The sequence below is a fragment of the Gopherus evgoodei genome, chromosome 14 (assembly GCF_007399415.2).
Source record: "Gopherus evgoodei ecotype Sinaloan lineage chromosome 14, rGopEvg1_v1.p, whole genome shotgun sequence".
Classification (NCBI taxonomy): domain Eukaryota; kingdom Metazoa; phylum Chordata; order Testudines; family Testudinidae; genus Gopherus; species Gopherus evgoodei.
Window position 1 is genome coordinate 21,010,262 of NC_044335.1, and position 24,138 is coordinate 21,034,399.

At 45.9% G+C, this 24,138-nt stretch overlaps 2 protein-coding genes across 9 annotated transcripts in view; one reads left to right on the forward strand and one right to left on the reverse strand.

Moving 5' to 3' along the window:
* Positions 1-19,002, reverse strand: part of MATN4 (matrilin 4) — a 30,860-nt gene extending 11,858 nt beyond the window's left edge. For 3 of the 6 annotated variants that reach the window (XM_030533652.1, XM_030533651.1, XM_030533647.1), the window contains exons 1-3: positions 18,437-18,512; positions 4,254-4,371; positions 587-1,156 (exon numbers count right to left, since the gene is read on the reverse strand). In XM_030533652.1, coding sequence (XP_030389512.1) covers positions 587-1,156; positions 4,254-4,329 — 646 coding nt within the window. In that variant the 5' untranslated portion in view covers positions 4,330-4,371; positions 18,437-18,512. Of the gene's footprint in view, positions 1-586; positions 1,157-4,253; positions 4,372-8,766; positions 8,824-18,436; positions 18,513-18,942 lie in introns of those variants that run through there. The other 3 variants (XM_030533649.1, XM_030533650.1, XM_030533653.1) reach the window with 3 other exon arrangements.
* The window catches only part of RBPJL (recombination signal binding protein for immunoglobulin kappa J region like), a 35,387-nt gene continuing 20,116 nt past the window's right edge, over positions 8,868-24,138 (forward strand). For all 3 annotated transcript variants that reach the window (XM_030533654.1, XM_030533656.1, XM_030533655.1), the window contains exons 1-2: positions 8,868-8,948; positions 18,405-18,519. In XM_030533654.1, the coding sequence (XP_030389514.1) occupies positions 8,927-8,948; positions 18,405-18,519 (137 nt within the window). In that variant the 5' untranslated portion in view covers positions 8,868-8,926. The remainder of the gene's footprint in view (positions 8,949-18,404; positions 18,520-24,138) is intronic.

Here is a 24,138-nt window from a genome sequence, read left to right on the forward strand (position 1 = left end):
CCAACAGAAGGAGCCTGGGATGCTGACACAGGTGTGCTAGCAGCCAGGGTCCAGCTCCGTGCACATATTCACACCTGAAAGACACACGTCTTCACTCAAGCCTTTTTATGAACAGGTATCGTGCAGATGCGCTGTGAGCTTCCTGCGCACAGATCAGCCAATGCACCTCAGTCCTGACTCTGCATCAGTGCCTGCTGTTTCTGTCCTGTTCCCCATAACTGCATGGCCAATACACCTTAGTCCTGACACTGCAGCGTCTCCAGCTATCGCAGTCCTAGGCACCAACACTCAGTTCTTTAACCCCACCCTTCGAGTTCTCTCTGCTTCTCCAGAAGTGGATTTCTCCTGAGCACAGAATAACAGCTGCTCTGAATTGTGCCGACGTTTTTTGGGGGGGGGAGACACCCCAGGCTTACTGCATCCATGATTTCAGCAAGGCTCCAGAAGCAAAAGGCAGGAGCAGCTGCCACTCCCAACCACCACCCAGCTCATGTTTCATTCTGTCCATCCACATCTGGGTGGCTAAACCCGGAGCCTGTCTGGTCCCACAGCAGGCTGTGGCTAGGGTTCTATCCCCTTCACTCACCACACAGCTTGTCCTGGAACTGTTTGCCGAACTGCTGGATGAGATCGAAAGACTCCACCAGGAAGACGTGCTCCTCCAGGGGATGGGAGGCCATGGCCCGCAAGGAGTTCATGTCTGCCCGCTGGATGCCCACGGCGTAGATCTCAATGCCAGCATTCCGTGCCTGTGCTGCCACCTCCGTCACGCGGTCCTGGGGCCGCCCATCTGTCACGATGACAGCCACACGGGGGATCTTCTTGTGCAATGGGCGTGCTCCCTCCTGGATGGTGAAAGCCAGGTTCATGGCATACTGGATGGCTAGTCCCGTCATGGTGCCCTGGGCCAGTGGCACAATGCTGTTGATGGCCTTCTCCATGTCAGCCCGCTTGAAGAAGGTCTTGAGGGAAAAGATGTTCTGCACCTGGCTGGAGTACTGGATCACCCCCACCCGTGTGGCATTGGGGCCCACCTCCAGGTTCTGGATGATGTCGATCAGGAACCGTCGCATGGTCTCAAACTCGAAGGGGCGCACGCTGCGCGAGCTGTCGATCACAAACACAATGTCCAGGGGGCCGGTCTTACATTTCACCGCTGGGGGAGGAGAAAGCAAAGAGCTGGTTAAATCTCCCTGCCTTTCTGTGTTTGGGGGAGTGAGAGACAGAAAAAATCCTGTTTCCTCCACCTTTCTCCTTCAGGCAACTTTACGGTCCCCCCAACTAAGCCAGGCTGCATAGCAAGAGCCCCAGCAGATGTGATGAGGGGTGGGGGTGAAAGATCAGGCCTGGTGCAGCCCCTCTTATCTCTGGGTGGGGGTAACAGTTCCATGGAGATAACAGGAGTCATAGAAGACCTGGATCAAAATACAGACAGAGTCTGGAGCTCCTCTGAGCTCCAATACCACAGACCTGGGTGAGAGGGAACCTCAACAGAGGCTGGAGATGGATGTACCAGACTGGGGGGAAAAAAAGAGGGCAAGACATGCCATCAGTCCCTTTATCTGTGGCCCTGGGAAGGTTAAAACTTGCCTTTGGCTCACTGAGCCCCCCAGCCCAGGAATGACATAGAGTCCTTGACTGGCCCAATGCCATGGGGGCCCTGAATGAGCTCAGGGAATGAGGGATTCCCAGCAGCGGATTTCTTGCTGCATCCTGAACAGAATAGACATTCAGGTGTTAACAGCACCCCCAATTGCTCATGACAGCATGGCGGGTGGCCGGGAACACAATATTGGTTCATGCTTCAGAGACACCTGAAATCCTTCTGCTCAGTGTTTCACTCTCTCCTGATGGCTGGGGGTTTCCCAGCGCAGCCCTCTGAGACAGACCCTCATTTCTGAAGGACGCTCTAGGTTTTCCTGGCTGAGCTTGCAGGGAAGATTCCGTCCTTTCGTCTAAAGCCCCAAACTCTCCTCTCAGCATTGGCAGCCAACAGCCTGAGGGCTGTGATTTGGGCTAGCGGAGGAATGTAAATGAGACAGGCCCAGCAGAGCCAACACAAGGGCGCAGGCCTGGGCAGCCCAGATGGACTGGCACCCATGAGGCGCCAGTCGGGGCACATGGGACTCACATGTACAGAAGATGCTCACAGGCCCTCTCCTAAAACCCAAGACCTGCCTATTTCAGAGATAGCCAGAAACAGGGAGACCAAGCTGCAGCCACTAGGGTCCCTGTGGGTCGCACAGAACTCGCCTCCTCCTCCCCCCAGCTGAGTCCTCTGGGCCTGCTGCTTTCCCCTTTAGGGCGGTGCTGCCAGAACAGCCACGCAGTGAGGATTAACAGTCTCTGTTTTTTGATTATCCCTGGGCAAACGTCAATGGGGGAATGTTTGGCTGATTCAAGCCCTGTTAATGCTCCTCAGCAAATCAGCTTTAACAACATGCCTGACAGATCTCACAGCCGGCACTGGAGCTGTGCCGGGGGAGCCTCAGGCAGGCAGAGCTGCACAGCAACTTTGGTGATGGTGATTCCGACTACATAAAAGCGGCCTTCTTGGTCCTGGCAGCTGAATTCCACCAGATCTCCTCCAATCCCCATTCTGCCGCTCACACACTTTAAGCTCAACCCTCTGGTGCACCCGGGCTGCTCGAACCTATGCCTGGCTGGTACAGCCTCCAGAGACCTTCCACCAGCTGGGCTTTGCTGGAGCACAGCGGGATCCAGACACACCCCTTCCTGCCCTCAGCTCCCAATGCCTGCGGCTGTGAGGAGAGAGAGGTGTCACAGGGCAGGCTACCCTGGCTTTATGCCACCCAGGGATTCCCCCACCACCGGGGATTCCCTACCTGACAGTTTAACCAGCTAGACAGCCCCTTGGTGCCACCAGGGTGGCACAGGGGGTCAGAGCAAGGCTCAGGATTGGGCCTTTCCTCTCCAAACTCACCAGTAAACATTCCAAGCAAGAGCCCTTCCTCCCTGTCAACCTCAAGTAGAAGTTAACCCTTTGTTCACTGCCTCAGCTGTCAGGCTATCAGTCATTAACCCTATTCTGTTCCAAGGAGGCTATAATTTGGCTTCAGACTCTCCTGTCTGTCTATCTATCTATCTGCTTGTGCCAAAGCATTTTATAATATTTTGGGGGGAAAATCAAACCAATCCAGTCTTTCCTGACTCCCTGTTGTGAGAGGTCATGTTAGGGAGAGGCCCTGAGATCTCTGCACCAGCTCCTGGCGCCATGGTATATAAAAGTATATTACGACACTTATCTATCTGTGCTCTCACAACGGATGAGGCATCACAACCCTCTACAAGGGCGCCGCCTCTGAGCAGTTCATGTGTGTATATAAGATGGCCTTGCCCTTTAGCAGCTGCAGTTTACATACAATAAAAGGCTCCACAAGCAGGCTTCATGGTTCCTGCTAGAGCAAACATTAAATAATAATAGCATTAAATAATTGCACTGTGGGTAATTCTTTTATTCCCCTCTAAGTCCAACACTGCCTGGATTTTTATCATGTTCTGCAGGCTCCTGTTTTTCAGGCATAAAATGAGACAGACTTCTTAAGAAGAAGCCCACAATGGAGGAGCCATGTCAAATGGTTCCAAGTCCCCTTCTGCACCTAATCTGTGCACGCAAACAGGAGCAGGGTGTTTTGCACATACAACGGCTGTGAATGTGTGTTGTTTGATTTGCCTGTTACACGAGCCTTGGAGAACGTGACCCTAAATATTAAACGAACACATGAAGTCCCCATGTCTGCTGCCCAGAATCAACAGCGCAATCTTTAAGTACTTGGACATCTTTGATATGTGCCCATCTGTTCTCTCCATTTGGAGTCTTTGCTACTCCTAACACTGGAACTAATTTAGCAACCTCGGCCTACTGAGAGCTCAGGATGGAGTTTTCGCACCTCGGACATATGCTGCGGTGGGACTGGCAAGGAGTTCAGCACTCGCCTATGCCTTGCTCTTGGAGTTTGCTTGTCTCCTTTAATTACTGCTACTCTAGTAGGAAATGTGGTGTCAAAGACTGAGGAATCAAAGAGTTCTTCATGGTTTTTCTCCTAGTGCTCAGCTCATTTATAGAGTCAGATTCTGTAGGCTGATGGGTTTGGAAGCAAGAGCGAACGATTTATGGTAACCGTAGACTCTAGCTCACTGTAGGGGGTATCTATTACTCTGACTTACACACTACATCAGCCAGGGCTTTGGCTCCTTGCTTATAATCTGCACAGCTTTGGCCAGCTGCTCACCTGCAGGCTTTGGTCTGGCTTCTAAGGCCGTTAAGATGAGCGAGAGGAGAGGAACGGCAAGTAGCAGCTTCATCATTCAGCTCCAAGAGAATGCAGCCTCTGGAGATTAGAAGGTTCACTGCAAGGAGAAGACAGGAAATCACAATGCTATTCTGGGATGTTTATAAGGCAAATATGAACATATCCTGGGAACCAAAAAGTCAGCAATAGTCACTGTCCTTGTCCAGGGTGAATGATCCAAAATACTAACCCACAGGAGTCTAAATAGATGCACCAGCATTTCAAAAAGATCTCTGAATGATAATTATGAGAGAATGTGGGAATGCAAGCCAGTGACAGGAGTAGGGACGGGAGAGCCAGCCAAAGACCAACAACAAAAGTTAAGGATGAGATTTCCAAAGATGAGATTTTTCATTGCAGTTAAATTTCATTACAGTTGGTGATGATGCATCAAACAGAAAGAGCTCAGTTTGATTTGCAAACAGTGGGCTGAGCTGGCAGTCAGATAAGCCTTATTGTATAAACTGGGCAGATCTGATTTAGAGCCAAACACTCTCATAACTGGATGCACCACAGCCCTCTTTAGCCCACAGAGGAGCAGGATGTCTGTATCAGGGAAAGTGAGACAGTAGTTATCTAGTCACCTTCTCTTGCCGTAGATCATCAGACTGGATTGAGGGACACTGGCTGTGTACTGGGCACTCATGAATGAAATGCCAGTCCAGCCAGGACAGGGCCCCATGTGCTAGGTGCTGTACACACACAGAGTAAATCACACTTCCTGCCTTGAAGAGCAATGGCCACTGGTTTGTGCCTGCACTCCTTCCCCACAGAATCCAGTGATCTGTCTGCAGAGAGATGTTACCTTATTGAACCTCCAGTGTTTTGCAGCTGTTTCTTCCCAGGATAATTCCTTGGTTGCATCCTCTGTGTTCCAATATTTATTTTATTTGTCTGATGCAGACAGCTGCGTGTTTGGGCTCTTAAGGGGAAAGACATTTAGTTTGTTTTTTCAAAACCTCAGGATGTCACGTCCACCTCCACTTCTCCCCTCCCCGGTTATGAGTTCTTCACTGCATTTGCCTGTCTCCTTTTGGGGACACTTATTTATTTGTTTGCTTTTATTAATGCACCAACCAATGATTAGGCACCAATCAAGGTGCAGTATGAATAAAATAAACGAATACTACTAATGGCCGCCACCAAACAACAGAGCTTTATGCTGGGTGAAAGCTAAATAGGGAGCAATTATATAGATATCCTCAGAATAACTTGATTCTCCCTCTCCCCCTTTATGCATTTGCACAGTGAAACTCAAACTCTGCTCTAGCCCTGAATCTTTAAATGCACAATGGAGCTCTCTGTGCTGAGGTCTCTGCGGGCAGGACATTCCATCCAAGAGGAGGCAAGGAGACCCCACATTCCCAAAGACACAGGTCAATATGAGAGAGCAGCTCATACCCCAGACGTGTCCACAGGAGTGCTGCAAATGACCATTAAAATGCAAACTGCAGCACAACCCAAAGCAAGGAATGTGGCCAGAGAAAAGCAACGGGAGGGAGAAAGGTACCACAGCAAAGGGTCTGGATGGTGCCAGGTCTGGTGCGGTTTGTTTGCATGTTATCTGATTCAGAGCCAGGGAAAGGAAATAACAGGCACGTCTCCGGAAATATCACCTTAAGGAGATAAAAGAGAGGTTTTAAGGCACCATCTCTTTGGAATACAAACAAATTGATTGTGTAAGTCACTTCAGCCCCTGAAGTTGAACCAGTGGTCTCTCTGTCTTTTGCTCAGATTTGGGATAAATCCTTATTATGGGATTGCTTTAGAGAGAGGAATGTCAGTCAGAATAAGTTTTAAAGATCATTTAGACCAGTAATTCGTTACCAGCAGAGGCAGATATGTCACTGGCATTGCCTGGAGCTACAGCCAGGGCACCAGAGGAGAACACTCCAAGACTAGTGTCATCTGGAGTCACAGAATGTTGAACTACAACATGATATTGAACTAGGGCACTTCAGAAATGATAGGTTCCCAAAGCCATGGACCATGCCAAAGGTGGTGTTGGTTTGGGTCAATCTGTAAATCAGACGATGAAGCCATTATCTGGAAGATGATCTCCCTGCCTTATGATTAAAGGAAAACTTCATTATGGTGTGGGTCAGATTCTATTCTCTTCATCTAATTACCAAAAAAACAAAATCACTACAAAATATTTAGGGCCTAGATTTTCAGGAATGCCGGCATACTTTCAAGTATGCAAAATAGGTGTGTATTTGCATGCCTAATTTCTGCAGACATTTACCTGGATAATAATTGCAGTTGCAATACTGGCCATGTAAATATTCTTAGAGTCAACCTATGAAGTGTAGGACTGAGAGAGCTCTCTTTCCCGTTAGAGCCCTCATGGTTCCAATACCAGTCCATACCTCCAGGACAAAAAACAACCACAACTTCCTGCAGCTAAGAAGATTCTTTCTACTTATGTTACTTCATAATTTTTGTTTACGAGGACACCTTTTTACTGTTTTATACCTTCCTCTGAATCATCTGGCTCTGGCCTCTGTTGGAAACAGGGTATCAGAATAGATGGTCCACTGATTTCATTCTGTAGGGCAGTTCCTATTCTCCTACACCTTGGAAATCAGTCTCTTCAAATTGTTGTGGGGCAAGTTAGATTTATGCCCCCGAGCTGGAAAATATTGTTAATAAGCTATCTCCCTGTGAAAGAGGCAGCGCCGTTTACGGAGTCAAGAATATAAAAAAGCAATTTTTTCAATGTCATTTTAAGAATAATCAGCTGTAAATATTTATTTGGCGCTCTAAGGTTGCAGTCATAACTAATCACTTGAGTGTTCATTTAACCGCCAACTGGTAATATACAAGCCCTGAATCAATCTCTTGTAAGGAAGCAGGTCCAGTTAGTAGCTTTAAAGCTGTATCCTTAACACTGTTTCCAATTCTGGTGTCCACACTTCAGAAAGGATGTTGAAAAACTGGAAAGGACTGAAAGTCAGAAAAGAGCTACAATCTAGCGAAAAGGTCATAATGAGATCCAATGGTTGGAAGCTGAAGCTAGACAAATTCAGATTAGAAACAAGGCACAAGTTTTTAGCAGTGAGCCTAATGAAGCACTCAAACAACATACCTAGGGATGTAGAGGATTCTCCATCACTTGAAGTCTCTAAATCAAGATTAGATACCTTTCTAAAAAGAGAGCTAAAGATCAACCAGAAGTTATGGGCTTGGTGGAGGAATTACTTGGTGAGGTTCTCTGGCTTGTGTTATGCAAGACAGGAGATTAGAAGATCATAATGATCCTTCCTGCCCTTAAAATCTATAATGTGATGAATCTTTCTGAGCAATGCAAGTGTGCTTGCAGCTTGGAATGCATATTCCTGAAATGTGCAGTATGAAGGTATTAAATTAGCACATCACGTTAGTCACCCGCCTTCTTTGACACAGGCTGACACAGTTTAGTGGCACTTGCTCTGATGCAGCTAAACATCTGAAAGTGAAATAGTCTGCAGGAAACACTTGGTCCCCAACGAAATCTGTTTCATTTCACCCCTTTTTAATAGATTTTTTTTCCAGAGGTATTTTTCTTGGAAAAAGCAGTTGCTAACCAGAAAACATTTCTAGGCAACTGTGCCATGCATAACATTTCTGTAGGTTTCTAGAGTCCATACTTTACTCCAGTGGCAGGCTGCCATGGAGCCTAGGTTTGTTGGTATCTGGGTAACTTCAAAGCCAGCACAGACAGAAGAATGAACTGTAAGGGAGAGAAACTAACAAGAAAAAACACAGCTGGGGATTTTTTTAAATCCTCTTAATTCTTTAATCATTCTTAAAGTTCCAGTGGGCTGGAGGAGGTTAATGTCTACCTGGGGTGGGTCTGTGTAATAATAATGCATGCCGCATTCCAGTCATGACATCAGGCATTACCGCATACTGGCCCTGCAGCACAGCTTATACTGCCTGAGGCCATGATTAGGATAGCAGTGTCAGCTCAGAGACGGTGCATCTGTCCCAGCTGTTGACATGCCATGCACCCATGACAGCCCACAGGGTGACCCCGGTCATTTCTTCATTCCTCCCTCCCAGGGGAGAGATGGGATTTGCCTGCTGGGCTATGCCTGTTTGACTCTCTTTCCCTTCTCTGCTCTGCCCCGTCTCCCTCTGCCACTACTGCTGTTTGCCTGGCAGAGGCGAGAGCTGTGTGGGAAGCAGGCAGCTGGGAAACAGGTGCTGAAAGGAAGAGCAAATACTGGGCAGGACTGAAAAATTAGGAAATAATCAGGAGACCTTGGAGATAACGACCCAGCTATAAAGTGAAAGAGATACAGTCAGGGTGTGATTGCTCAAGGTAAAGGCTGCTGGGAGCTGTTCCAGCACCACTGAGTGATAGGGACCTCGGCTCAGGCAAAGGAGACAAAAACGTTTCCAAAACAAGAGGGGTGCCAAGACAGAAGTTCTTTGACTTTCAGAGCTGCACAAGGACATAAATAATCACCTGCTTTGCACTGGGCAGAAGGATGCCTCAACCTGGTGGTTGATACGTGAGCAAAAGAGATCAGCACAGGAAAAGCACGCAACAGAAGGGTAGATGGTGGCTCCAGACTCCTCTCAAATCACAGAGCGATCACTGGCTGGGAGGCCTCCCCCACTTCACGATGGATCCCCCAGGGCAAACAGGTATGTCATTTCAACACCCTGTGCGTGTTGCTGCTTCCACACATGCTGGCACATCCGAGCACAGTGCCAACTTTCTTGCATTGCTCTCTGCTCAGATTGCCTCTGTCTGTCTGGATTATCTGCCAAATCCTGACTCTCAGGAAAAACAGCAGCTTCAGATTTCAGTGTGGCTCTTTGGCGATTCGTTTCCTAGCTACAGGTTAATAGAAACATTTGGAATATTCCACTTCTGACCCATAATCACAGGTCAGGGATCTGAAAGCCCTGGGGATGCAGATCAGCTCTGTATTCCAGTTGCTATCATAGGCTGGGAGGGTTTTGCCTATTGGACTCTACGTGAGAGTGAGTGGGTGGATGAGAGAGGGGATGAAAGTCGCAGAGGGCTGAAGCACTTTCGCAGACTGAGAAAAATCTCTGACCCCAGTGTTTTAGGCAGAGAAATGGATTCTGGATTAGACCCCGGGAATCACAGCCATTTCACTTGGACTTGCCATGGTGTTCCTGTGACTCACACAGCTTGTCTGCATTTCTGGGATTTCTGCTGCTTTACTCAACAACCTCAGGAGCAAACAAGTCTCAGACTCAGAACGGCATGTGCCACCTGCTAAAATGGCAATAGCAAAAATGGCCAGATTGAGATCAAGGACCAGAGGAGAATGGGGCATTTCCCCAAGGGTCTTTGATTGGGTGCCAGTCACTCTTAAAGTACACATGAGAAAGACTTATGGGAAAGTTGGTGGAGGACAAGGAAGGACAATAGCCAGAAAGTTTCATAAGCTGCTCCAGTACCACCTGGTATGTACACCGGGGACAAAAATCAATAATTAGAGCTGACTGGAAAAATTCCAACTAAACATTGTTTTGTCAGAATTTGCCCATTTGGAGAAACTGAAATGTGCCACAGAGACAGTCGGATTTTGCCGAAGTTCTGATGGAACCCAGATGGAGTTCCAATGGAGTTCCAATGGAGGCCTGGCTGCCAGTCAGGTTTTGAAGGCAGGTTTTGCTGGAATCGAAGCTTCTAAGGGCCGCAACTCTGGGGCAGCCAGCTTTGTGGACTGTCACGAACTGTTTACTGGGGAGGGTCTCCTTGGGTCCCTAGCAATCCACCAAGTGGACTGCCCCAGAGCTGGGACTCCATTCCCTTCATGAAGAATTTTGTAATATTTGGCTTTCGTTCCTAATCAGAACAAAACCAACTTGTGGCCTATCTAAATCCTGCGTGCAAGGGAACTGCCTGTCTGCACTCAGCTCTAGTAGACATAATAATACTATGGTCTTTTATAAGCATTGTATCTACAGATCTGAAAGTAGGGTGGGTCAGTATCATCCCCCCCATTGCACAGAGAGGGAAGCTATGCCACAGAGGTGATTTGCCAAGGTCACACAGCAGGTCCTTCGCAAAGCCTGGAAGCCAGGTCTCCTGGTTCCCACAGAGCAACCTCTAGCTGAGCCGTCATTAGATCAGTCAGGCTGCAAAGCCCGGGTGAGCAGACTACTTGGCTGATTTTTTACTCATGCCAGGGTGGGCTTTGTGTCCATACTCCTCCCTGGTTGGCTACATTATGCCCACACTTAGCAACACTAACAGCACACTGAGCATGGAAGTTGGCATAGGGATCAACCAAAACAAGTCACAAGCATCTTCATTCTCCAGTGGCTCTCAGGTGTGCTCACTGCATAAAGGAAATGGAAAACCAAACAGTCACACAGCCCCTTTCCCACGTGGAAAACCCTGTACTCCCTGGGTGCAGGCACCTGGCCTTTCTGCTTTGCAAGAAGCTGTTCTTATAGCGTTCCCTGCCTCTTCCCCTCTACCCCCAAGTCTGATGGAGCCATTTCTCCCCAGCCCTGCTTCATCACTTCCCCTGCGCCCCTGTGTGAGTCTGAGCAAAGGGTTAATCCCTCTCTTACTGGAAATTAGGGCTCTGGCCCCCAAAACATACACTATTATTCAGCTACTTCCTTCCCATTCTGGCCTAATAACCCTATACACAAATACCTGCCATGTGCAAAACTAAAAAGAGGCAGCTCCTCCGTTCCTGAGGATCCTGGGAGAAGGCAGGGGAGAGGCAATTTAAGCAGCTGGGCTGAGAGGTGAACAGTCTCATGACAAGAGATCAGTTACGCATTGGGTAGAGCTGCTGGACAGGATGAGCACAGCACCGTTGTACTGTGCCTTTGGCAATGCTAACTCCCCACAAATGCACTGGGATTGCAGATTCCTCGCGGCAGTGACTTTTTTGTTCTGTGTTTGTACAGTACCTAGCATAATGGGACCCTGGTCTGTGACTCGGGCCGCTAGATTGCTACCATAATACAATAATAATGGGCCAGTACTGGTTTAATGGAGGGGTGACGCTTTTCTATGTTGCATTAAATTCCAGTTCTTTTCACTAGTGGGGAAGCAAATCCCAATTCTTTCTAATGTTTTGGGAGTCATTTTTATCCTCCAAGACCCAAATTCTACACAGACACACACACACACACACACACACACACGCATCTTATGTGTAACAGTAACACACAGCTTTGCAGGACTCCTTTTCAGAAGCATGGTAAAAGAGGCTGGGGTTTAACATTGCCTTCCCCACCAGCTGTGCTTAGTTCACACAACTGGAGACTTATATAAACCAAGTGAAAGAAAAAGACAGAACAGTAGCTACAGCAGGTGTCTGCTCTCAGATACCCACAGCACAACAGAGAGGAGCAAAGATGAGATGAGCAAATGGTTCTCATTAGGTCGGTGATTATTCTTCCATATCCTCTGGCTGGACACCCCATCCCAAACCAGACAAGTCTCTGCAAAGGACTCTTTATAGTAAGAAGTGCTGCCAGGCACTCCAGGTATATCTATAGAGACGCATTTGCCCTGTTGCCAGACATTCCAGATACTTCCTGACATTCTACTGGCATGTAAAGAGGACAACCAGCTACCAGAGGGTTGGACGCTTTCTGTTTGTACACACAGAAGCGTCTGCCCTGCAGTGCAACATTCGCAGCTTCTCCTGGTACCTTCAGACAAGGAAGAAACTGAACACTAGAGCTGGCTGGAGAAAGGAATTTCTGTCTTGCAGGAAATTCCAACATTTCAAAAGCTGTTTTCATTCTGAATTAGGAACAAAATGGCAAAATTCTGAATTTAGCACAGAACTGAAATTCTGAAAAGTATCAGCCAGGAAACATCAAAATGTTTCATTTCAATCATGTTAAATCATTTCATTCTGATGACGTCAAAATAGTGTAATACAATATTAAATATAATGTTAAATGTAATATATCATTAACATTCATATAATCTGCTTCTGTTTTGCTGGGTTATTAATTTCATTTTGGGGGGTTATTTTTTAGCAATTTTTGCATTTTATGTAGATATTTAAAAATTGGGAGTTTCAAGGCTCCCTTTGTAAATACTGTAATGAATAATGTATACAACATACATTACTCAGTATGGCAGTATATAACGTCATACATAATCTCTTTGCAATGCTCCCTAGAGCGCTTTAATGTAGTACTCTTTCAAACAACGCACTTGGGAACCTTTAGTGCACACCAGCAGGACCTATATGGACCAATTTACGTGCAACACCTTAGTGCACTTTAGAAACCACACTCCTGTAGCCTGCATTACTGCTCCATCTAACTAGAACGTGTTTGTCTACTCAAGCTGTGAAGCATACTCCCAGCTGTAGGGTAGATGTGCCCACAGAAGCACATAATGGAAACACTCAGCAGATGTCTCTACAATTCCACAAAGCAGGATTTAGATCCCTGCTGAGAAGCATTTGACTTGAACCTCAGACGAATCTGAAATCAGCCCTGGTTTGCCTCTGACCTGCATGTGTGAACCAGCTGTAATTTGTGCTAACTCGGCTTGTGTTCACAAAGTTCTCATCAGAGCTGCATGCAAACTTTTTTGCTGCATCTGGGGATCCAGGAATATTCTGAGGCTGCTCCTCATGTTCTCCAGAGAGTTTTGACACAAAGCTGCATTCTCCAGGAAAAAATCACATAGTAATTTCAATATAGCCACACGTCCTCTATCTGGTTTGTGCAAACCTATAGTAAACTTGAACCTCTCCTCTTACCGTACAATCGGGAAAAGGGTTCTCTTGAGCCAAAGACTTTCCAAATAACAGGACTTGCAAATCTATGTGAAATGCTTCTGCTATACAAAATGCTATCTTGACTTGTGCTAAAGAGCTCATTGGAAAATGACCAAGGTTCCTAACATGCCCAGGTGTGAGACCCAGCAGAACTGAACAAAACGGATCACATGAGCATCTAGGGAAGTATGTGAAGTTTGGGTCTGAAAGATGCAGTTACCTTCCACCTGAGACACCAGTTTCTCTGCAACTCAATGGGACAATCTTGCCGCTCCACCACATCCCACCTTTAAAATAAAATCCTTACTAAGGAACAGCAACCCTTCCATGAACTGTAGCTCCTGTGTCACCAGTTAACCACTTACACCTCACCCTGCCTTCAGTCTCCTGAAGGTACAAACTAGCCTTCTCCTCCAAGTCCTTATTTCTAAATGCAAAAACATGAAAAATGGTCTCATGCTTTTAAATAGTGAATTTGAAGTATATACGCACTTGGATGTTTTATACCGATCATGAACAGTGTTTAAGAGAATATACCCTTGAAAAGATAGGTTACTGTGGTCAAAAAAAGAGAAAGGAGCTTAGATATTAAGATATTAGGTGCCTTACGATATGATTGATAGATTCTACAAATTTATTCTGCATAGGGAAGAAAGCCCAACGTACTCTACTAATGGATTTAGACAGTTCATCAAGCACACCAAAATCCCACCACTGAAGAGGGGAAAGATAGTCCTGTGGTAGTCCAGTGATAGCCCAGTAGTAGCCTGAGTCTTGGCAGACCAGCATTCAGTTCCCTGCTCTGTCACAGACTTCCCATGTGAGCTTGGGCAAGTCACTTAGCATCTCTATGCCTCAGTTTATCATCTGTAAATTGGCGTAATAGCACTTCTCCATCTTGCGAGAGGTATTACAAGGTTGAAAGCATTCAAGATTATAAGATGCTTAAATTTGTTGTGGAAAGAGTGGTCCATATAAGTATCTACAAATAGGGGCATTTTAGCAATTTTCTCCCATCACACACACACCTCTGCTTGACAGAAGAGGCTCACCAGACCCCAGCAAAATAGAAACCCAAGAACAGAAGCATGATTTTTGCCTACTCCTACAATATTGCATTTAGAGATGGAATACAATATTTTGTCATTTTACTGTGAGTTTATTGAAGTTCAAACTGAAACAAGATGCTCTACAATTTTATCCTGACCAAAAAACCTCCAAAAAACCAGAACATGTAGCCTGTGTAGCATACTCTGTATGTTGCCCCCAATGACCAACAACTGACGCTTTGAACTCTTTGTATCATTTTTATTTAAATATTCTATGCACATTTCTATACCATTCCCTGTTTTAACTGGGCTATTTTTAGAACCTTATCTTGCCAAGACTGGAAAGGGAAAAGAACCCTTCTAACCGCTAAAAATGTTACATGACACTGAAAGCTATGTCTGTGTTGCAAATACCTACAGAGGACCAATTCATCCAACCCCAGCAGCAGGTAACAAAGAAGTGTGAATGCTGGGTTTCAGTGACTGACCTCTGAATGAAATCCTTATACCAGCTCTGATTAAAATCTTGGCGAGTTCACATTAAGTGGATTGAACCCAGATGTTCCAGCTGCTACCATATGGTCAGAGGTGGAGATAAAGTTATTACATTAGATAATTATTACTGCCAACAAGTCAAATGGGCAGCTCAGCACTATACCATTCCCAGGTGATGCTTGTGTTTGACTTTTGGTACAAAGTGGTGAGTCGGTTTCTTTGGAAACAGCAGATTTCCAAGAAGTTTCTCTAAAAACACAACTGAATTATTTTCACAAACACTTTTTCCCTCTTAATTACTCAGACTAGCATCTGGCCATCACTCACTCACACACGCACTACATTATTGCACCCCATCCTTCATAAGCTTCAGCCCTGTTCATTCAAACATTTGTAAATTTCATTTTATGATTTTTCTGGGTTTTAACAAGGGGGAGGCATTGTTCAGAAATCTAACAAAGGGGCCCCACTGGAAACTTATAAACGGTTTAAGCAAATATTTCCCTCAAAAACCTTCAACCCCTGCTGGAAACCTCCAGGGAAATACTGTATTAGGAGCAATCACAGCACTAGGCCCCTCAAGGACCACAAACTGCCTGCAAGTGCAGCCTAGTTAGCACCAACGAAAACATCTTTAAAGGCAACTCCCAAGCTCCAGTCTGTCTAATCTAATTAAATGGTTTTTAATTCTTCCTTTTCGTGGAATTTATGATAGTGTTTGAATAACATTTCCAGCTGAATGCAGTAATGGCCTGTCTGCTTAGACACAAAGTGTCATTTTACCAAAATTACCAAACTCTTCTGCATGCCTTCCAGATACAGAAGATCCATTCACTTCACTGAGCCATGAGAGAGAAGAAAATCAAAGTTGAGAGTTACCACGTAGATCTGAGAGCAGGATTTTGCTCTGGATATTTGCAAAAATCGAAGGCAAATCTAATGACATCCCAGAATGGAACATTCAGACCTGCTTCTGAAACTCAATTTGTAATGGTAGTTCTGAACTACATGTTCAGTGCCTATTATTAATTCTTATTATTATTACAAAATCTGCTGTTCATTATCAAAGGCTCCTCTATAAGGTAAGGAGAAGCTTCTGCAGGGATAGGGTGACCAGATGTCCTGAATTTATAGGGATAGTCTGGATTTTTGGGTCTTTTTCTTTTATAGGTTCCTATTAACCCTCCCCTCCCATCCCCTGTCCCGATTTTTCACATTTGCTGTCTGGTCACCTATGCAGGGAACTTTAATGTAACAACTTTAGCCCACATGCAATTGGAGCTCAAATGAGGCAGAAGTCCCACTGGCTTTCTTAGTCCGTGAATAGACCCTACATTCTCAATATTAAACTGATACATTTTCTGGCAGCTGTGGTCCAAGTAAACCTGTATTAATCCCAGGAGCTCGTCTCCCATGTCACTTTATATATGCGGTAGGCTCCTTTCAAATTACAGTGTTCCTTTGCATGCTAGCCTCCTGATGAATCCCCAATGATTCTCTGCACCATCACAAATGCTGCCCTGGCTCCATGCTGCACAATGCAAAACAGCAAATAACTTCATGTTCCACATCTGCTTAATTTGGTTTAGTTCAGATTATTGCATATTAGCACAGATACTACGAATGTATAACACTCTAATTTTCCAAACGAATTAGCTGCATAATTGCTCTTGTGAAATGTACACATAACTGAATACCTAATTCTCCTGCATAATTATCATGATTGCATGCTTATGCAAATATATATAATTACCATCTGCCTATGCAATTATCCGGTTTGCATGTATGAGTGCAGTAACAGTGCAAACAAATTAAGAGCACAATTATGTGCATATCTTGTTAGACAACCCAGACGTTCTAATGCTTGGTATGCTACATCACGGGACATGTATATGAGTTTGTATACCACATTGTCAAATCAGATTCTGGATAGTATCTGCAGGAACCATCCTAATACAGGCAGATGGTGAACATGAAGTGTAAAATCAGTTACCCACACAATTGGGAACATCTTACTGAAGCATAATCTCCAATATGAATATAAAGAGAGCTGAAAAGTATTCCAGAGACAGAGTAGGTCGCCCACATTATTCCTAAATTGCAACATACAGATTTTTGAGCATGCTCAGTGATTCCCAGCACCACATCCCCAGTGAAGCGCACTCCACGTGGGAAGGAAAGAGTGGGGAGCCCTGGATTGCTGCAGTTTAGATCTGAACCTGAGTGGAGACCATAAGGTGGCAGGCAGAGAAGAAAGTTGATTCTTGGCATACCAAGGTCTCAGGGAAAACAGGCAAAAGCTGTGCAGCGCAGATCCCTTCCTTCCTTCTCTGGTTTTCCTTCACACTGTATTCCCACTGACCAGGTACTTCATTCTTCAGATCTTTGCATCCTTTCTTTCTTCTCACTCAGGCAGTTTTTAATGCAGGAGAGATGCTGGGACTCCGCTCCTTCTGAGCTCTGGGGCCAGGACTTTGCTCCTGGGAACTCACCTCTCACCTCTTCTCAATGATGCCTCCAGACCCGGCCCTTGGGAGCTCCTGCTCCCTTTGACCATGGTGTTAGATCTCAGATCCCAGGAGCTCCTGCTACCTCTGAACACCATGTCAGGTCTTTGCTCCTGGGAGCACCAGCTTCCTATAAGCCTGTCCTTGAGCTAGGCTCCTGCACCCTCCAAGTGACATGCCAGGTCTCAGCCCCTGTGAGCTCCCACTCTCTCTGAGCACCATGCCCAGGCTCAGCTGTCTGCAAGCACCATTCCATGTCTTAGCTCCTGAGAGCTTCTGCTCCTCCAAGCACCATTCTGGGACTCAGCTCCCCTGAGAATTAAGCTGGACTAACTCTTTATAAACTTCCCAGCTTTCCTGGGTGTCAGACTGAGCAGAGAGGTTGCAACAGCTAGGTTCTCTGATCAAGCAGACAGCAGCTCCTACATTTTGCAGGCACGTGGGGGAGTGGAGGGGACTGAGCTAAAAGGGAATTTTCTTCCTAAGACATACACCTCTATCACCTCCCCCATACTATTCCCCGACACCATGAACACCATGCACAAGTGCCCACTACACTGCTGGTGCTATACAAACAATTCATCATCACACCATCCTCTCTCTATCCGGCCTGATTCTTAGCCCAGTCCACTACATTCAACACCTACCAACAAGACAAAGACATGGACAGCTCCAGTACTCTGACATGCACGGAGCTGGGAAGTGGGGTAGTAGGGAACATGCTGGATGGTAGCGCCTACAAATCCCTGACATGGAACAGGACCCCCTTTGTGCTAAGTGCTGTACAAACACAGAACAAAAAGACAGTTGCTGCCCCAAAGAACTCACAGTCTAGTTGTTCCCTTCTGGCTGGAGCAGGAGGCAGGGCCACTTGGAGTGGGCACCTCCTTGGGGGCAAGAAGGGTTTTGCACTGGAAGGGGCCAAAGGCATAGGGACCTTTGGGCACTGGGAGCCCCTAGCAGGATTGCTCCCCTCTGGCTGGCAAGGGGCATTGGGGTGGGAAGTTCGTAGGGGGTTCAGGATCATTCACGGGACACTGCACTGGAGAGACAGAGGGGTTTGGGCATCATTCCCCTGTCTGGTATGGGGCACTGGGATGGGAAGCCCCCAAGGGGTTCGCTCCCCTCCGGCTGGCGGGGGGCACTGGGGTGGGGAGAACCGGGGATCGCCCCCCACTCTCCGCTGGGGCACAGAGCGAACGACACGGGGGGGGGCACAGCCCCGCGGGGATGGGGTTCGCAGGTCCGGCAAGGGGCAGCCCCGCGCTCCTGCGCCCACCGCTGCGCATTGCTCTGCAGGTGCCCCGCTGCCCCCGGAGCCCCTCACTCACCTCGGCCGGCTGCAGAGCGCGGAGGGGCGGCTGCGGAGCCGAGCGGAAGGCGGGCGGAGGACACCCCCGTGCTGCTGGTACAGGTGGGTGCTGCGCCCGGGGACCCCGCTCCAGCCGCCGGCCTGTCCTGGACTGAGTGGGGCTGGGGCAGCGGCAGCTGCATTTAACCCGCCATCGCGGGCGCTGGGCCCGCGGGAAGGAGCCGACCCCTCCCCCTTTGACACTGCAGCGAGCGGGGCTGCTGCGGGGAGAGGGGCCGGGCGGCGCCCCACCCACCCCCAGGGGCCGGCGCAGGGCGGGGGGCCAGGTCACACCCCCCCGGGCATCGGGCTCCTCAGCGGCTTTCCAGCGTGGCCGGGCGCTGGCTGAGACAGAGCGTGACTCGAAAGAGATGCCCAGATCCACCCGCGCACCTGCCAGAGTCCACATGAACGTGAGGTCAGAGGCTGGAGAGAAGAGGGAACTGCCCTGGGTGCCCATCGAGCCCTCACTGAAAACACTCTCACCTCTGCTGCCTAGACAAACTGGGGTTTGCTTCCCCTTGTCTCCTACGCAGCGCTACAGAGTGCAGCGGCTAACTCTGCCACACGCCGGGATTTGGAGCTAACACTCACAGAATACACACCCAGCGCACGTGCAGGTCTAAACACAGAGACACCAATGCACATCTCTTCTTGCACACACATGTGGAGCACCTACTGTTAGGTATTATTAGCCCATTGATAGTTCAAATTTAGAATTATTTCTTGTCTTCGGAGCATTGATTTATTTCTGTGGGAAATGTACAAATATTAATAAGATTTCTTTGGATTTTAATTGTAGTTGTTATTTCAAAGATAAAATATATTGCAGACAATTAACCATCCAGTAGTGTGACACATATTTATGTTCTCTGTGTTTGTAAATAGACACCAAGCCTCAGCTGATATAAATACCAGTGCTGAGTTTTTTGTGCCTGTTTAAATTTGCAGCATTCAGGTCTGTATCAACAGGCCCTCTGGCCCCCACTCTCATTTACACCAGTTATACAGTTGTGTAACTTCTTTGACTTGAATGGCATTACTCCTCATCTACACCAGCATGGATGAGAGGAGAATCAGGTCCAAATCTGGCCCACCAACTGTAAATGGTTATAACTCCATTGGTTTAAAGAGTTACTCCTGATTTACAACAGCATAGCTACATTGAATGAATTTAGACTATCACAGGATCTGGCCCAGATTTGAGTCTGACATCTTTCTTATTCATGCTGAGGTAAATCAGGAGTGACTCCACTGAAGTTAATGAAGTTACATGAGTATAAATGAGGATTCAGGCCTGGAGCATGTTGAAGTACACGATTCCTACAAATCTAAACAGGAATAAACTTGGTACAAGTTAAAAGTGTAAGGTTCTGAGAATACTTTGTTGCCCGGTATGTGAACTAGACTTTAATAGCTATAGAGTTTCACTACTTTATGTAGTGATGTGGTTAATTGTATGGAATTTCCCTGACAGGTCATAATCATATATCCATTTGATTTGTTTTGAGTTTTTCATGTTCATGCATGTACAGAATAGGGTGGCAAACAAAGGTGTGTGCTAGGTGAAATGTCAATCATAAAAAATGTCCATCATATTCAAACTTTATATAATTGAAAAATTATTCACACCTGTTCAGCCTTTATCTGGACTCAGCTTAAACAGTGTGGGAGTGGTTCTGTTTTCCTTCCCTGTTCCATCATTGGCATGTGTTCAGAAAACCCTTTAACTGTGAAGGTCCCAAAGGAGAATGAGTGAGTGGGCCTGTCCAAATATACAAATTGCATTGACGTGGCGGTTTGGGGATCCCTGTAGGCAATGTTTGCGGATTAGAGAGTGTTTTGGAGGTCATAGATTTTAAGGACAGAATTGTCCATTACAAACATCTGGCCTGACCTTCTGCATAACACAGCACAGGTCAATTCACATACAATATTGTGACATCTGGCTATGGAGAAATTAGGCATTGACAGATTGGACCAGATTCTCCATTGCGCTGCACCTTATGCAGTTATTTACACCAGTGCAAAGGGGGTGTGAACCATTACCATTCCGATTTAGCTGCATTTTATACACACTTTGAACTGCTATAAATAACTGCCTGAGGTTCAGGACAGAGGACTAGATCACTAGATCAGTTCCTTCCTCCACTGCTCAGGGAAACAGGTTAATAATGTATTACAGTAGATTTTCATGAGCCCCTCAGCACTGGGCAGGTGATATATGACTTAAGTAACTGACTACATTCTGTGTTGGGGAATTAACTTCCTGGCTGACCTAAGTTCCCTGCTGAATTTCAAGTGGCCCCATTTTTTTCACTCCCTATTCTTAACTGTTGTGTAACGTTGGTGCTGCTGTACCTGGGCAGTACATTCCTCATGCTCAGAAAAGGCTGTAATTTTATTTGTGGGTGAAGCAACCAAAATATATCATTTATAAATATACATGCACACAAAACACATCAAGGTCTGGTTCTTCTGGATTAAAAGAGGTATTGAAAAGTTAGGGCTCCCAGTTACTGTAGGTTTCCCATCAACGTGATTTCTAATAACTTTTCTGTTCACACAAAATATAGCACTGATGCCATACAAAGGAGCAATGCAGTCAGCAGCTATTGCAAACACTCAGTAAAAGGCATAACACAGACATGTAAAATGGGTTTCTTTTTACTGAGTCGTTCAGTTTCCATAACTGTATGAAACTATAATAACTCACTGTAACCGTGACTCCCAGGCAAGCTGCAATGCAGCTGGATTCAGAAGGCAGAGAGGCAAAACAATCAATTCCTTCAACTGGGAGAAGGTGAAAATATAATCTAAGGACTCAGCCCTGCAAATCTCTCTCACAAGTAGTTCTTGTTCATGAGAGGTGTATTCACATGAGTAAAGTATTACATGACTAAAGATTTGAAGGATCATGCCCTAAACACGTGGAACCTATTTTGATCTTCTACTTTGATAGACTTCTACTTTAGTTACACAGAGATCAGAATAGCTGGATCATTACCTTTGCAGAAATGAGTGAATGTTAAATCTGCTAATGTACATAGACAGCACATATAAACATTACTGCTATGGTTACAGACATAGAATAGCAATTTCTAAGACCCAGAAAGTACAATTTGTGCCTATAAAACTGCACCCATATTTTTCTGCATCTGCCATCAATTGTGGGCACAAATATGAGTTGTAGGACAGATACCTGATTTGCCCCCACAAATGGAAGGGTAGGCTGGGGTACAGCTGAAACACATTCCTGACGAGAATGCTTATTAAACAATAAATTGCAATTCTTGCTGAATCCCTAGGGAGCATGTGATTAAATAGCAGGGAAGGCTTGGCACCAGGAGTTACATCTAAGCTGAATGTGCACCTTTGTTTTGTTTTGTTTAATTAAAAAACAACCACCTTTATTTGCACAATATAAACCTAGGAGTCATGTCTGTGATAGGAGCAGCTAGCACAAGAATCCGCTTGCCTGTAAGAATAAAATGGAAGGTGAGCTTCACGGCAGCATGTGCATGGCAAACATACTGTGTGTCATCTTATCTAGTGGGGAGAGGTGGGAGAAGGAAAGGAAGAAAGGCTCATTTGAACTGTGGAACGAATATAAAGTATTGAATGATGATACGGTCTCATGGAGCAGATCGTTAGTTACCCAATAGTTTATTGCTACCTATAAATTTCAGTTCCTAGTAGGGTTGCCAACAGTACCTTATTTTTCATCTCTGTACAAGAAGATCAGGAGTTGCTGAGTGCTGCAAAAAGCAGCAAGAAATACCTCTAGTGAATGAAGGTGAGTGCTGTGTATTATTAATTAATAATAAATAATAATATCAGGAGATGGGGTAAGGCAGGGATACTAAGAAAACAGACCCTTACTTTTGAAATACAATGTTGACAACTCTAGTTCCTTGTCACAGTTCAAACCACATCTGATAATAAACTATAATGTAACCCTTTCCTGAGTCATTTTGAAAAAGATGGTATCTATTTCAAGGAGCAAGAAGTGCTAGCTTGAGTACAGTACATGCTATATTTGGGAGGCGGGCGTTACAAAAATCATCCAACCAGAAAAAGGTCTTTGGGAGAGAAATCCTCTACATTATTTTGCTTCCAAACAATACTTCGCTCTGTGCAAAGACATTTGATTCCCAGCTAGAAATTCAGGCACCGAAAAGAGGCTTTTAGAAAGAGCTCCAAGAACCCAGTCCTTGCAGCACTGCAAACATGATGCTGTAATAACACAATACTGTAATCGAGGCATTTTAAGAAGTCCATATAATACCTGTCATACAGTGTGAATAATTCCCTATAACCCATAACAGTTAGTAGGTGCCGGAAAACTGCAGAGCAGGTCAGTTAAGCTCCTCTAGCAAAGGCCCTTTGACTTTCAGGAGGTAAATTTGAACTCTGGGTGGTTGCCTCACCATTCAGAATGGTGAGCACTATTTAAAAGTGTATCACTGAAACAATTTAGTTCAAATATTTGGACAGCAATGGCTGCAGAGAAAGGGCAGGGGGAGAACACCTCAATTTCCCAAGTGCTCATCGTAGCTGATTCTCAGACTCCATTGTCAGATATCACATCTGTACAGTTGGAAAAAATCTGCTTGTCTGTATCTGGGATGTATCTGCTTTGCCAGTCCTATGCAGTAAATAACCACGCATGGACAGTTATCCCACTATGCACTTCAGTAAGCCCTGTGCAATCACCCACATACCGGGTGGTTCTATTTGCAAAATGTTAAATAACATCACATTCAATAGCCCTCTGAATGCACATTAATATCCCTACGCAAAAATATCCTCACATGAAAACCTGTGCAGCAGGAGTCATTCAATGATGATCAGTTCAACATGTCTGACTGCAAACCTTGTGGTTAATTCCACCTAAACAGTACTCCCTGCTGCTGCCTCCTAACTCATCTTGTAGCTGTTCCCTATTCTGTAAGTGCATTGGTTATTTTTACAGTTAGCAGTTGGCCTTGGTCACAGACTTCCCTTCTGCCTCCACCTGCCATTGGCATTTCAGGAACTCTCCCAAAGCAGAATCCACCTTTAGAAAGGGTTTACAGACCTCACCCCAGTTCCTTACCTCCCAACAAACTTTGGCAATGATCCAGTTTCACAGTGCTGGGGAATCTCTCAAATCTGAAGCTATCTGATCCCTATGCAGATGAATAAGAACTATACGAAAATAGAATCCAGCAGCTCTGGAGGGGAGGGGATAGCTGATGGGAGCTTTGCCTCTTCTGCTGCTTAAGTGTTTTGAGACAGAAGAGTAAAAAGGGCTAAGCAGAAATCAGAGCAGCATGTTTTTCCCCACTGATTTATGCTGCACAAATCTAGCCTTTGTCTCTGAAGCAGCTCCTTCCTCTTAAATCAAGATAGCTCCAGAGAATAATATTCCCCTTTGTTGTTGTTTCTTCAGCATTTGACTCCATGTCCAGATAATCCTTTTTACCTTAATCAAGGAGGAATGTGTATCTCTGAAGTTGGTCTCTGCTCAAAGCTTATTAGGCAGACACAGAACCAGGTGGATAGAAAACTTGAAGAGCTTCAATGCTGGTAGCCCAACACTAGAGCTGGCTTAACCCACCAGCAGAGTCCTTCATCTCCGGCTAGACGGTCTGTGAATGAACCATGCACGTTGTCAGTCACAGCTGAGAGTTGAACTGG